This window comes from Solenopsis invicta, chromosome 8, assembly GCF_016802725.1.
Source record: "Solenopsis invicta isolate M01_SB chromosome 8, UNIL_Sinv_3.0, whole genome shotgun sequence".
NCBI classification, from domain to species: domain Eukaryota; kingdom Metazoa; phylum Arthropoda; class Insecta; order Hymenoptera; family Formicidae; genus Solenopsis; species Solenopsis invicta.
This window is the reverse complement of record NC_052671.1, coordinates 9,424,026-9,440,162: the sequence shown is the minus strand read 5'-3', so window position 1 is coordinate 9,440,162 and position 16,137 is coordinate 9,424,026. Positions and strand designations below refer to the sequence as shown.

The 16,137-nt window shown below is 32.8% G+C and overlaps 1 protein-coding gene across 2 annotated transcripts in view; it reads right to left on the bottom strand.

The window, feature by feature from the left end:
- Nucleotides 1-16,137, bottom strand: part of LOC105200899 (extracellular sulfatase SULF-1 homolog) — an 86,603-nt gene that overhangs the window by 5,929 nt on the left and 64,537 nt on the right. The window contains exons 6-10 of one of the 2 annotated variants that reach the window (XM_011168702.3): nucleotides 12,624-12,945; nucleotides 5,638-5,788; nucleotides 5,300-5,475; nucleotides 4,439-4,549; nucleotides 3,344-3,621 (exon numbers count right to left, since the gene is read on the bottom strand). In XM_011168702.3, the coding sequence (XP_011167004.2) occupies nucleotides 3,344-3,621; nucleotides 4,439-4,549; nucleotides 5,300-5,475; nucleotides 5,638-5,788; nucleotides 12,624-12,945 (1,038 nt within the window). Of the gene's footprint in view, nucleotides 1-3,343; nucleotides 3,625-4,438; nucleotides 4,550-5,299; nucleotides 5,476-5,637; nucleotides 5,789-12,623; nucleotides 12,946-16,137 lie in introns of both variants that reach the window. The other variant, XM_011168701.3, reaches the window with a different exon arrangement.

Here is a 16,137-nt window from a genome sequence, read left to right as displayed (position 1 = left end):
CGCAAATAAAATTTTCAGAATTTTTTAGAAATTCTCAAAAGTACAGAAAAAACAACAGAAAAGAAACAGTTAGTGTTGTGAAATTCTTTAATACAAATAGCAATGTGTAATATGTAAAGACGTTCATGGAAATTTGAATTGTGTCAAATATTAATGGCAAATAATCTTTTAATATTTTACGTAGATCTTCATATAAATTTATACAGTTTTTCACATTAATCAAATTAATCCATTTTTAAATGCTTCACAAATATTTTCGGTAAATAAAATTGTTTGCATATCTATATTAAACAAAAAGAGAAAACTTATGTACATTAATATTATGATCAATTTAATTTTGGAAGCAACAAAAGAGATTTTTATAAGTATTTACAAAATCTTCATCGCTTAGAAAATATTTGAGAATAAATGTGTTGTCTGGTTGATAAAACTATATGTAAGCATAGTCGAATAAAATATTCACTCAATAGATGTCACAAGGTTGATATATAAAAAGAAACCTAAGAAATAAAAAATTCTATGATAGATTCAATCATTTTTGCCCGATGACAATTTATATTTGTTTTAATTTATTGATAGGGCAACGTTCTGCAAAGCTCCACCTTCTAAAAATTATTGTTATAGAAATGGAATTCAAATTCAAATTTTAATAGAAATTGGTATAACAATAGCGTAAAGATGTTCATTAAAGTAATATATTAAGTATTTTTATATATGAGAAAGTATTTACAATAATACGTTATATCGGACTGACAAAATTAAAACACGAGAATAGAAGGCCTATGTCAGTCTCAGTGGTTCTTGATGCTGAATAATAAAGTATTTACATCTTCAACTAGGATCTGAAGGTTGATACAAGGAAAACACGAATGTTATGTGTATATAATGTACATGTAGATAAACACTGATAGAAATATAAACATAATATACTTTTACACATCACGTTAGAATGTGATATGAGATATAAAATAATTTCTTACATATTTTTGGAAGTAATGGAGAATTTCTGTAAAAAATTTTTTTTTTTAAACTTTCATATTCTTTACTATATATCGTTTATATACATATAATTTTATTTAAAAAAATACAACTTTATTATTGCTGTTACGAAAAAAGCAACGTCACAAAAGTTAGACATTGTTAAAATATTCGAGTTCTTCCTTTAATATTTCTTTCTATCGTCAATTATAAATGAGATATAAATAAGTCGTTTGAGCATCTATTTAAATAGATATATTTATATTTTATAATATATATCCAAGTTTTATAAAAATAGAAAATTACACGATATACGTGCCATTAACCTAATAGAGAAAATTGTACGCATTGTAATAATTGCACCATAAATCTATTTCTATATTTTATTACTAACGTGCCTCAATAATTTTATTATATCAAAACAAAACTGCAAATCAAGAAAAATAGACTTTTTTTCTAAAAATTGATTAAAACCTAAAGAAAATATATAATTCATCTCTTTTCACTTATTTCTATAATAATTAAAAAAAAACAACCTGAACTGATATCACGCTACGCAATATCACTTGGTGCAAGTGATGTGTCTCTTGATATTAATATCTGTAACTGTTGTATCGCTTCGGCGAAGAAACCGAAATAGTCACAGGATGAAATCGCTAGTCTCCAATGAAAGCGGATACGAAGTACTTGGAAAACCCGGAGCCGCAGAAGGATCAACATGACAACTTCATATGTAAATAAACATTCGTAAAGTTGAACATAATGCAATACCAATGCTGGAGCAATAAAACTCAGCTTCCTCGAAGCTTGATAAGAGTTCGCGACGACAAGAAGAGGAATTATCCAATAATGTTACTGCAAATTCTATCGCGAACGAAAGAAAAATAAATAAATAAATCGCCAGGTTCACAAGTGAGTTTAAAACATTGCCTATTTCTTTGCATAGAAATCTTTCATAAAAAAAAAAAAAAAAAACCATTCCAGTCCTTTACGTGACATCGCGAGATTTGTTGCATGGTTGCAGGATACATCGCATGTGCATTTTGCTTTCCCTGGCACCACGTTTATCGCCGAAAATACCCTCTCGACAAAGCCCTCTCCCGATAATCTCGAGAGGAGGATAAAAGGAGGAGGGATGCGCGCCTCGTCTCGATCCCGAGGACCGGGTATTTATGCTAATGCATACCAGGGAAAGAACTCGTTCCTCCGCGTATGTACGCGTAATACGCGACGCACAGCATCTGGCGTAACGGTAGGTTTTATATAATGTAACATTGCTGCGTGCACCCGGAGCATCTGCTCTTGTCGTCGAACCAACGGATCTATCTATTCGGGTTCTCGTGAGATCAATGTCGCGAACTCTATCCTGACGCTTCCTGTACATGACTCACATTCGTGAGTGGATTAAAATAACTATTTTACAATGTACAGACCCGGTTTCTAATTTAATTTCTCTAGCAATAAAAATAAGAGAAGAGAGAGTGATTAATCGGCGATAATTTCCATTCGACATTAATTAATTTTAATATTGAAAATGATTCGCAACGTAATGAATTTGTACAATCTCATCGACTCGGAAATTCCAATAATCCGATAAATGCAATAACCTTATGAATTAATTATCCAATTGATTATCCGTCTGTATATTACCGTTAGAGCCATTTACTCGATTAGGGTACAGGTAATCTTCGTAAAAATGTTTTGTAAATGTGATCACGCATCGCGCGAAAGATATTTTCAAAGAACTGCTGATAAGTCAAGCATCCTACAAGCGCTACAATATTATTTAATGATAAATAATATTTCCAACATATTAATAAAAAGTTGTTATATGTGCACTCTTGATAATATTATATGAATATTATATAAGAAGTAAATAATATTACTTACTTCAGTATTTTTAATGGCAATATTATAACTTATAAAAATATCAGAAATATTATAACTTTTAAATGTAGTAATTATAAAGTTTATGAATATTTTATGCATAATTCACATTAATTTTTGAACAAACATAATATTTCTAGAATATTTTCCAAATATTCCACGGATATTAAAATAATATACTACAAATATTATATAAAGCGGACATATAACATTAACACAATATTCCTATAATATTAAAAAAATATTATATTCTTAGAATATTATTTTAATATTAGGTTGAGGAAAAAGAAATCCATTATTTATGTATATACGTATATACATAAATAATAGATTTCTTTTTCCTCAACCTAATATTATTTTAATTTTTAATAATGTTCGTATAATATTCTAGGAATATTGTAGCGTTTATAAGGCAATAGCTAACTGTCGCGACGAGCAAAATAAAATTTTTTTCTTCAACTAAGAGGATACGACTTACTTGTCTCATCAATCGTCGAGTCCTCAAAATCCTCGTCGTCTGATATGTCCTGGTCGCTTCCGGTGTCGTTCTCGATAAATCGATGGTCTGTTTCGATGTCCGCGTCTGGATCAGCGATATCATCGTCTTCCTCTTCCGGCCGCTTGGCCTGGGTGGCATTTTGTCGCCTAGCCTCTCGGGCTTTCGATTCAGCGATAGATTCCGGAGTCTCACGGCGGCCGGAGGACTCGATCAGGAATGTGTCAGGCCACTTGAACTTCGACCTTCTGCCGTGCTTGCTACTGTAACTACTGTAACGACGGCTTTACTCGCAAGCAAAATCGATATGGCGCCAGAGGTTTACTTTGAGAAAAAAATATTGCGCTTCGCGATAAAAGAATTATTACTGTTGCAATAATTTAATGGCACTACATGACAGAAATTTCAACTCGCTACAAGGTAAAGCCTGAAAAAAGTTACGCTGCAAAAAGGGCACCTTTAACAACGCAAGTTCGTCTAACCGAATCAGAAAGTTCTGATAAATTAATAAAGTTATAAAACGGGAATTTTAACTTGGTATGGACTGAAATCCGGTTACGTGGCTCGCATTAAAGTTAGGCACCTAGGAACGTTAAGCTCTAACATTCAATTGGAAATTATTACATTGACAATTCATCGTGGGAATCATGCGTGTGACATAACGCGCCGTAATAAGTGTTCAAGATCTCGAGGTCAATGTACCAATATTCGTGCAGTTACATCAGCACAGCAAAAAAATAAGATAGTTGACTTTTCTAAATAAAGACTTGTTAAATTTCAGATAAAATAAAATTTTATTAAGAACATTTCCAATAAGATATTAAAGTTAACAAAGTTACGAATAAATACAAGTAAATGGTGATTTTTGTACAATTATGCATTCCGCATAATATCAATTAAAAAATAAAAAAAAATATTTAAAGAGTACATATACACATTCTCTGCGTATTAATATATTTTATATACATATGCGATATTCGTGTATTTCTGGTTATGCAGATGCTGTTAAAGTGCAACGACATTGTGAGCTTAAAGATTTAAATACATGACCTCGAGAAAAACCGCCGACGTACTCACTTGAGAAAGAGTTTCTTGAAGGAACGACCATCCATCTGTGACGGCGTCTCGACACCGGCGATATCCAGGAACGTCGGCGCCAGATCGATGTTCAAAACTATGTCGTCTACTCTGCAACGTTATATGGATGTTTTATTGAGCTTTCCAATACCGGGGCCGACGCTTCCCGTTTATTTATTCTTAAATGAGTTTTCGCGAACGAAAGTTAAAGCACAAAAGTATCGCGAGTAATAGCATTATAATGATCTCAACTTCATGACGCCGCAACTTCATATGTTCAATAAACCTCTTATAGCCATATGGTTGTACTTTCAGAACTACTTAACGTAAAGAACGTTTAACGATCTCTCGACATTTATTGATGTTTAGTTATTTTCGGAGATATTAGACGGACATTAAGACAACTAAAAATTTTCTTATAGCGTCATTAGAAACGATTTTACTTCTTGTTGGCTTTAACTTTATTCCAGCTTATATTTATCTAAGAGGAGAGAGTAACAAAAAGAAAAGAATTTAAATAAGTATCTGATAAATAGTCCTTTCTCTACGTTTTCTTTATCGATTTATATATAAATATAATTAACAATTACATTTAACAAAATTGATCTGAAAATTTAATTAACACTTTACGTCCTTTGAGAATAATCTCAAAAATTTTTTCTGTGAGATTGTAGGATTTTTGAAAAGATTTATTTAATTTTGTAATGCTATTCTTCTAAGCTTCGTTTTGTGTTAAAATTAAAAAAAAATTTAAGAATTGAAATTGCAATCCAATTTAAGTTCAAACTAATCAAATTAATTTCCAATCAAATTTTCGTAATAGTAAATGCTTAAAATTAAATATGCAATTAAGAGACTTACATGGATCCAGGCTCAATTCCAGGACCTCTAATAAGGAATGGCACTCGCACATCGAACTCGAACGGAAAGCTCTTGCCTTTTATAAGTCCGAACTGCCCCAAGTGATATCCGTGGTCGGATGTATAAATAATATACGTATTATCCAATTCATCCAGATCTTTCAATTCTTGATAAATCTGTTATAAGATAAATATGTTTTAACAGTGTATTAAAGTTTAACATTTTTATTGAAAACAGTTCTTCGGAAATGATATAACTATAGCTAGATTTTTAAAAATAGATTTCAGACATTCTAAATAATTATACGCAGAAAAAAATATGTTAAGCATAATGCATACTCTATCTACGGCAGCGTCGACACTCTGTAAGGTTTGCAGCCGTTTTGTCATTAAGAGATCCGTGAACTGTTTATGAATAGGCTGCATCTTCTGCGTAACTTGGAGTATCCATTGTTTGTCAGGATTTGGTGCGTAATCATACGCTGGCGTGCTGAAATACGAAAATATAATTTGTTAATTATATATGTCTACATATTTACAAATATATGTAAAAAGTGCTTCTTTTATTAGAGAAAGTGATATAAATAAACATTTTCCGATAGTTTAGTTTGAAAAAAAGAGATAAAATATACGAGTATTATGGAAAATTAAAATTATCTAACATCACGCTATTATTTATATTCGAATTAATATAAATATAGATAATTAATAACAAATAATATAACATAATATATAATATGTACAATTAATATAATTTGTATTGATTAAAATAAATTTAAATATATAAATCGTTAAAACTCGTTCGGTTTTGATTATCGGTATACAAGTATTATGCATTAGTTAAATACCATCTAGTATATATCGTGTTAAAAAATATAAAATGCAAAGATTGCTCATAATTTATTGTTTACAATGTTTACTGTTTAAATAATTTGCAATGCTTAAAAAAATGATTATATTTTTCTAAATATTCAAAACAATTTCCTTTACAAAAATTCTGGAAATATATTTCAAAATGCAGTTATAACATCTTTGTGTTATAGAAAAGATTACGCTACACCAAACAGTTTTCCAATATTCCGTTTTCGTGATATACAAGATATGAAAATATTTTATGACTTTTATTTTAAATTTAAAATTCCCTTGCAATGCAATTTTCTATTTTACGCAAAAAATCTACTACTGGTTAATTTTCAGTGCAACGTCGTGAGCCGCGTGATCCTATCCTTAATTACAATCGTGATTAACCGGTTACGAAGTCCTAACAAGAACCGGTCTAGATTTAGGACCATGTAACAGTTTTGTCCCAAGAATCCAAGAAGACAGCTAGACCAAAATTGAATTAATTTCTCGTGTCGGAAACGAAAGATCACTAGGTAAACGGATTCGCTCGGACCATCGCTGCCTTCTTCTCCTCCTCCAATTATGCGAGACACGAAATTATGGATAATTGGCCCTTCACCTTCCTTCACGTCCCTTAGAAGCGCTCATATCGCAGGATCTTTGTCTTATTGACAGGTTCTCATACAGTTCTCATACAATGAAAACAGGTTCTTCTGATTACGCATATTTTGAATTTTAAGAAAAATATATAGCCGATAACAAATAAAAATAATGCTATACTTAAACATATTCTTGAAAAGAAAGTACAAGAATTTATGCATCTACCTATGGTAATTAGTAATATAAAAAATACGACAATTTCAAAGAAACTTCAATTATAATAGAAATATTTAATTTAAAACAGTATATTTAATGCTGAAATTAAACAATATTATGTATTATAAAAATAATTCTATAAATAAATCTATAAAATAGTCACTGAATTTTGATTAAACAATTTCATTAAAAAATCTATGCAAAGATTTTTACAATTATATATTGATACAATGGCATTTAAATTATTCTCATATCGTAAAATGTTATATTTTGTATTGTATTAATTGTAACTTAGATTTTATAAGATGGAAAATTTATATAAGTAATGTAATATTCATACTGATAGAATATGATATAGATATTAATTCAATAATCTGTTGAATTGCTCGTGTTTATAATAATTAAATTTATTTCCGCATATTAATGCAACAAAAAAAAAACTTTGCACACAAAATCTTGTATTCTTATATTTAAAATGATTTAATATTTTTAGATTTAAAACTTGTGCTACATGCAGTTATTTTCGTTTCTATTAATTATAATTAATTGTTTATATTTTTACATATAGAAAAATTATTTACGTTTAAATTGTGAAAGTTGATACAAAGAAATATGAATTAAATGCTATTCTCCTGCGAATCGAAAATTCACAACAAAGAGGAAGATAACTGCGTCAATCTTGAATGGAGAATGCTACCATCGCGTCTTCACCGTATAGCGTGTACGGGTCGCTCGGTTTTGTCTCGACTTGACTCCTTAATTGCGTCCTATTCTGCGTTTGCCGTCTCACCCCATGACCACTTAACTCGCCCGCGAGACACCGCGAATTATATTTACACCCAGACGAAGTGTCATCGCTTACTCTCTTACATCCTCGTTCATCTCCGCGTGACTTCCTTTTTTGCTAGAGAAAAAGAAGCGTATTTGATGACACGAATAAATTGAGGAAATAAAGGTATAAACATCTGCAAAACGATAGTGGAATCGACTGCGCGTACGTAATACTTAATTATCACTTCTATTATCACTTCTATTATCGCTTCCGTTTAATATTCACAATTACAATTTATGTTTATTGCAGTTTATTAATGAAATGAGCTCTGCAAAGCTTTACATTTTTTTTCTTTCAATTGTAATGAAGTATATCTTTGTATTAGTGAATTTATTTATGTCTAATGTAGAATTGTGAAAATTGATATAATCAAGAAAATTAAAATAATCAAATTCGGGATTTTCTATTTTTCAGACTATTATTCAGATATATAGAACTTATAAATGAATACTTTTCCGTTTATCTAGTGCGCTTGCAATTTGATTATATACGAGTATACTTCAAACTATGACACACTAGTAAACTTCTTATAAAATTGCAAACACCTTGTCACTTGCACTTTATTATTATATTCTAATTTATTTTATATAGCAATCTATTCGATTCCTCGAAGATCTATCGCGACGAGCGAGTTAAAACGCAAAAGATTGCATGAAGATCAAATTAAACTCCGAGTATAAATTAATACGTATAATGTAATCTTTCAACACGCTTGTCTCTTTACAGAATCGTAGAAAAGATTTGCAAAAAGTTAAAAGTTCTTTTCGATTATAATCATGATCATTTACAATTGCAGTTACGATACATGGACGCTTCAGATAGTTACTTTCAAATTATCATTAAAATTCATTATCAATTTATAATAATTATTCGCCGATGCACTCTTCGATGGAGAGAGAATTGGATTAGTGCCCGATTGCTGGCGATTACTTAAAGATGCACCGATAAAAGCGCTCTGAAAGCACGTTATCGTCCGTGGCGCTCGACGCATTAATTTCTGTCGATTAGCTTTTGAGTGGCATGACACGGGAACGTTGTGATGTACGAGCGCGCAGAATGGAAACCTTGATATTAAAACACCGGCCGATGTCCCGCGACCGCGTAAATGGCCATGCGATATCGCGCCGTAATTAAATGTAATCTGCGTCGTCGAGGTGCGTTGAGCGATTTCACGAAAGTATGTACGTGCGGTGATGTTCCGCAAGCACCTTTCGCTGATATATTTTTCACTGTGCAGTCAATACTGCGTGTTTAATGCCGAATCCAACTCCCCATTTCACGTCTCAAATGACGATTTCTGTGTGTTGAGCAAATAAACTCTAAATTCCCACTTGGTAGTTTACGAGTCACTTTCGGGAAATAGAATTTTCAGACTGACACTCGTCCCCGACAACAATCGTTCCCGATTCCACCGGAAATTTTCACAATCGAGAGTCGGAGCCAGACAAATAAAGTTTACAGACACATGTAGTGAGCTTGCAGGGGAAAATATATTGGACTCGGAAATGCAGCTTTCCGGAAGGATCTTAAAATCTAAACTTTCCTGGAAAAATTCTGTTCAATTAATTTCGCGCTTTTCAATGTTTACGATTTTTCGCGGAAGCACACAAATGAACAATTTTATAACTCCTTTATTCCGAGTCGGGTTATACGTTGTAATTTTTTGCTGTAATAACATTAATAACGTATGTTTGTGGTATGTTTGCATATCGAAAGCCTCTTGCTCATATTCCACTTTGGAAGTAATTAACGCTCCAGCTAGACACTTGTGATTAACGAATTGTTAAGCAAACTTCTCGCGTTCTCTGCGTCTCTTCGTGACGAGCAACGGAGTCGTATATAAGTGCGATAAATCATCCAGAGCAAAACTCCGTGCTTTTATCGCAAAACAAGACGAAATTTCAACAAGTTTTTTCCCCCGTGTCTTGGAAATCCGGTAATGAATCGCACGCCGTTGCACCAGACGTGCACGCGGCCGAAAAGCTCCTTTTATTCGTCCTGGCTGAAGAGGACAAACATGTTTGTACGCGCAATGTCGCTTGTTCCCGACATCCGTGCGAAATCCGCCGTTAGAAATTTACGCACAGCAACGACACGCAAGAGCTTGCAGTAAAACTCGGTCTATATACAATAAATTAAGATATGTTTCTTTATCGAAATTAATAAAGATATAATTGTCAAAAATTAATAGTTTCCGAGATATTTTACATTTCGTATCAAAATATGCTAGAATAAAATATAAAATAGCTGTAATGTAAATTGTTGCTTTTTAATAATTCTAATTGATCGCTCGTCGCGAACGCATGCTATAATATGTGGTTAATACTAATGACTTTTAACTAGCTATAAAAATCATCTCAGGTGTAATATCTAAAATAAAAAGGAAGTATTATTCCCGAGTTTTAAATGTCCAACGGTTCATAGATGGTTTAGAATTATAATTAGAATCTGAATTACCATTAAAAGTGTGTCATTTGTTAATGCATCGATCTGTATATATATTTTTTTTTTTAGTAATCAATGTTTCGTCGCGTCTAGACGCCAAAAGAAGCCTCATCGAGGGACAGTTCGCGCATCCGCTATCATTCCCTTTTTGTTCCTAGCTTCCGCGACACGTTGTGTCGCTTTTATTTTCTTTTCCCACAGACACAGGTGTGCGTAATAATACCTGTCTCGCGCGATGGGTTCGTAAGTGCGCGCTCATGGTGGTCTAGGGCACTCCATCATTCCACGCGATGTCTATCCCGTCTAGGGCCGCGTATATACGCGCGCGGACGCTCGATATCGTTCGCGTCTTCCGTCCCTGCTCTCCCCGCGTATTCTGGACGTGGATTTTCGCGCGGGCGGAGATAAACCGCGCGAATTTAGCGACGCGAACAGGACACGCGCCGTATTGTTCCGAAGGAGTGAAAAGCGCGTTGGGATCCGACTCGTCGACGTCGAGCCAGGGGAGGTCGCCCTCCCGCGTTTTCATTTTTTTCCCCCCGCGTGGCGACAATTCTTATTGTCGGGGCGTGCGCTCCCCGTCGTACGTTATCGGACGAGTGAAAGAGCGGTTTGCAACAGCGAAAAATAATAGGCGCGCGCGACTGGATTCGATGAAGTTGCGGTCGTCATGACAGCGCCGGCTCACACGCGATAATCGACAAGCGATTCGAAATAACGCCGATGATGCCAACATGCATTTAAAACTGTCCCTTGACTTGCTCTTCGTGGGAACTGACTCTCGTCATTTTTTCGTTGGAACGAGTTCTCGAAGATCGCATCTACCAAGTCGCACGAACAGCGTAGCATATAAAGAGAGACGCTTGACTTCGTCATCGTGGTTTGGCTGTTGAATCTCATTTCAATGATGGAATAATGAAGTCATCGTGAAGTGCAATCGGGAAAAAGAACCTTCTCGAGATGGTTCTCAAGAAGACGATTCTTAAGAAGAAGATCGCAAAAATAAGACGTATAATGGACGTAAAACTTGCGAAAGGATCGTGCAGCGCATTTCTTGCGAAGAGATTATATAGAAAGGACGAGACACGCGCACATAGTGTTGAGTAATATTTCCATACATTAATATATGTACTCAAATATATGTATAGAGATACTTTTTGCATATTTGAACCTGTATCTGAGATACATTCGAATTGGAATATCTGTATCTGTACACTGAAAAAAAAAAGAATGGTAATAACTACCAAATGTATAGTGAAATAGTATCAATTAAATATTTGGCTAATATAACCAAAAATAATTTTACTTTTCTAAATATTCAGTAACTTACACCAGATTTGATAATACTTACTAAACATTTAGAAACACAAAATTATTTTTGGTTATATTGACAAAATATTTAATTGATATTATTTCACTATACATTTGGTAGTTATAACTAGACTTTTTTTTCAGTGTATCGAGATACTAAAACACAATATCTAAACTGTATTTTTCAGATACATTTTCCACTATAATACATTAAGATACTTTTCAAGCATTTTAAAGTACCTGATATCCATCCGAGATACTTTTAAAATATCCAACAATGTATCTATGTACATTTTAATCTGTATTTAGATACATTTTAAAAGTATTTTACCCATCACTGCTCATACGATTAATATCGCACGGTATTTTTCGCAACAGAATTCTTTACTCTTGAAGCTAATTTTTTAATTATCTGATGAAACAAATGTATTAAATCTAATTTTTAAAATTTTGCTCTAATATCAAGTTTGAACGGATCATAAAATTATGATTTGCATTGGTTCTTAAAACCAATAGCAGTGTTTTCCACTTGATTTAATCTCTTTTCCGATTATGTAAACAAACGTTCAAGACTAGAAATCAAAGGATTAATTAATTCTGATTTTACGTAGCTACGTATAAAACGATGTATTTTCTACCGTACTTATACTGCAAATATTATCGAATCCAATCAAATAGTGAAACTTCACTTCAATTAAATTTTACATCAAACGTAAAAAGAACAGGACGAGAGAAAGAGAAAGAGAGAGAGAGAGAGAGAGAGAGAGAGAAAAATTGAATAAAAGTAGCTTATTACGCAGCTTCTACGTAGCTTAGGAAGCAGATGCCACGGTATAATTCGCTTATTTTCAATTCTCTTGATCGGAAAACGACATTCCGTTTACGATTAGACATGTGCGCTCATGTGCCGTCCCACGAATTTATCGCTGATCGGCGAGCGAACGGCATCGAGCGAAACGGGAACCGGTTTGCAAAAAAGTCTACGGTTCGCATCAGACCGCGTGCGTTCCGCTGCCAAGGGGTAACGTCGCGATCGCAAAAAATCGGAGTAGACAGTCAGAAAGTCCATTGTACTCACTGATGAGTGGTGACGTTGAAGAAGAGATGCGAGAACTGCGGCGCCGAGTCCTCCGGGCCGTGCGGCGCCGGGAAGCTCGCGACTAGCATCACAGGCTTCCGGGCGAAATTGTGTTTGCTCTGCCTGAGGAAAGCCACGCTGTCGTTGGCTATCAGATCCGGATAATAGTCCCGGCTGTAGTCAAAGCCGTGCTTTATCTTTTTGCCGTTCATGTTGACGCTGTAGTTGTAGTAGCGGGAGTTCATTATAAGGCCACCCCATTCCCGCCATCCTGGCGGTATGTACGAGCCGTTGTATTTGTTCAAATACTTGCCGAAGTATCCTGAAACGAAAACAAAATCGCGAGAATTAAGTCGCAGCTCTCTGGTGGATAATTGAATTTTCAATTCTTCGTAACTTTCTTAAGCATCCTTTACATCTCTTAGAATGTAATTTTAGATATAACATAGCACTGTAATGTTTTTTTAATTATGCAATTTACATTTGTATTATCGCGATGTTTGCGCTTATTTGCAGAATATTACTTGTTGTTCATTCAGTTTTAAACTTGTGCCTGCATAACTAAAATGGAACAGGTAAATTACTATTCTTCATCTATCAAGTTATAAAATACGGCACGTAAACTTATTTACGACTAGCAAATATATAAAAAAATAATATGTATCAATATTTCTCCAATCATTTCATGATTTATAATTTACGAAACATCAGAATTCAACCAGCGATAAACACGAAGCATAATATATTCGTTAGATGCCAAATAGAAGAGAGCATTATCCGTACGCTCCGTATTGCCAAACTATGGCAATGATAATTAATGTGTTTTGGACACGCTCGGTACAGATGTTCATATAATAAATCAGCTATTCGGTATAACATTTCGGCATTGCAATACATGTACGCGATAAAAACAGAATTAAACGACTTAAATAGAACTTGAAGAAATATATAAATAAATAATACTAAAAAAGAATTATACGAGAATTAATACATGAATCGTATATATAAATAAGTTCGTCTTAAATTCTCTTTGTACTTATTAGTAATATGTTAGTAATGTTGCATATATGTACATGCAAATACATACCAATTTATACTACATAATATACAATTCTATTTTCAATAAAATATTTTAATACTAAACGTTTCACATCAAATACTTGCATTTTTTGCATAAACTTAATTAATGTCATTGACAAAGATGTACTATATGCAAGCTGTAAAAACGTCGAAAGCTTTTCTAGATTTCAAAATTTGTAATAAACACAGATTTAATTTGCAATATACAATGATACATTATTCAAAATTAAATTAAAAAAATTATATCGAAAAAATGTACAGAAAAAAATGTGTGTTTCAGTAATTATTTGTCGATAATTGAAATTTTTTCTAATTTTTTAAATTATAAGTGAATTTTATGGGTTAAAGAATTATAAGAATTTTCTCATAAAAGATAATTACAAATACAGAGCAAAAATACAATCATAATATAATGGAACCTTTTGCATAAAAGAAACTAATTTTCTTTGCAATGAAGAAAAGTTGTTTGTTTTAATGGGAAAAAGTATCTAATAATTAATATTACTAATTGCAATGATAATTTATTTATCACTAATTAGAACGTTTGTTGTTAAGAATAGTGTCATAAGCGCAATATTCATGATAGCTCCAGGCATCGGTTATCTCCACGAAAAATATGAGGAGGAAGAAAGTCCGAGGCTGCGTGAATTTCTTGCAGAAAATTTGAAAAAGTATACATTTCGCTCGACTGTACTGGTGATAAATCAAAAGGCAATTCCATTTTCTAGCTTCTACTTCTCGTGAAGGTTTCTCTCTCTAAGACTCATCCCATTCGCCAAAGACTGAATTATTCATACGGGATAACATCAAATAATTAATTCAAAGGCACCACGGTGAAATCGTTCTTTTCGGTCTACCTCTACTTCTATTTGCGCGTATCCTCTCACTATACCCCTGTGCTCCACAGGCACGTGTATGTTCACTTATAACAGTTATACAATGGCGAAAAAAAAATCGAACGCACGAGCGCGCGCACAGGTTTTTTGCCGGGATGAGACCATCGTGAGTAATCGGTAAGATCTTAATAAAGGTCACAGGCATCATTCCTGTCCGCTGACATAACAATTAGTAAATCTGAAAAATAGATCATGCAAATAATTATTCTACGTGTATGATTAATTCGACTTTCTTTGCACGACGATTTACAACCAGTCACACATATAATTTAGCGATTTTAATTGAATATATTAAAACTTGGAGATAATCTTTTCAGCATGTATAGAACGTAATATATATCACGTATTAAATGATTATATAATTCTTTTTTCTTCTCAATATTTGTAAATGTGGAATATAATCGTATATATTCTTTTGTATTTATAAATTTCCACTTTTCATCGCGATATTTATTCTCGACGCAGCTTCGTATGCCTGTATAACAATTTCAAGAAATCGAGATATCTAATATAAAATTTTTAAACGATCTATGCAGTTGCAAAAAAAACATCGAGCTGTTATCTCAGTTTATATCGTGTTTTTCGCATAATCGCAGCGACTTCTTTCTGTTTCTATCGCATGAGCAGCAGTTTCAAAATAAAACAACCACCGCGCTAGTTAATCACGTAATGATGTTTGAATTTTTTCCGATAATTGTAATAGAGATCGGATAATTTTTCGACAAACAACGTGTGTTTTCCATTAATCGGGTTTAAAGAACCACGCAAATTCATGCGTAATTTGTACAAACGGCTTCAATTGTCTCGTTTACTTACACTTTGCGATTTCATGATAATCGAATGAATTCCTTTTAATGTAGGCGTAACAAACGGACTTAAGTATGTATTAGTGATTATTACTAAATTAACATTTTGTTCTTATAATTACAAGATAATTATTGAGTAGGATACAGAGAAAAAGAAAAATGTATATATAATTTAAAATGAATTATAAATATATCAAGGAGAAGATAATATTATAAATCATTTAATTATTACATATATATACTTTATAGGCTGATGAAGGCTAAGTAAAGCCGTCCCCGAAACGTCGTCCCTAATTAATTGTACTACTTAACTAATTATATTATTGTAACTTAAATTGCTTATTTAATTTGTGCTCGTTAAAATTGACCGTTTCTAATATTATACTTTTTGTTTATTCAAAACACGAGCGGTTTTCTAAGATTTTTATTATTATAAATTATGTAGATATTATTTCTGTTGTGACAAATTGTAGTAATTATTTGTGAAGTTATTTGTTTAAAAGCTTACCGTTATGTAGTAGTGCTAATATGCTAATAGGCAATAGTCGACATTTGTTACAAGACATTTTTACTTTCGAGCATTTCAAAACTTTTTCAAGGTACATTTTAACATTTAATTATACTTATCTTAAATGTTAAAATGTACCTTGAAGAATACTTACTCATTTTTTAAAACTTGAGCGTATTATCACATGAATGTATATATCACTCAAAAGTTTTTTGTCATTAAAT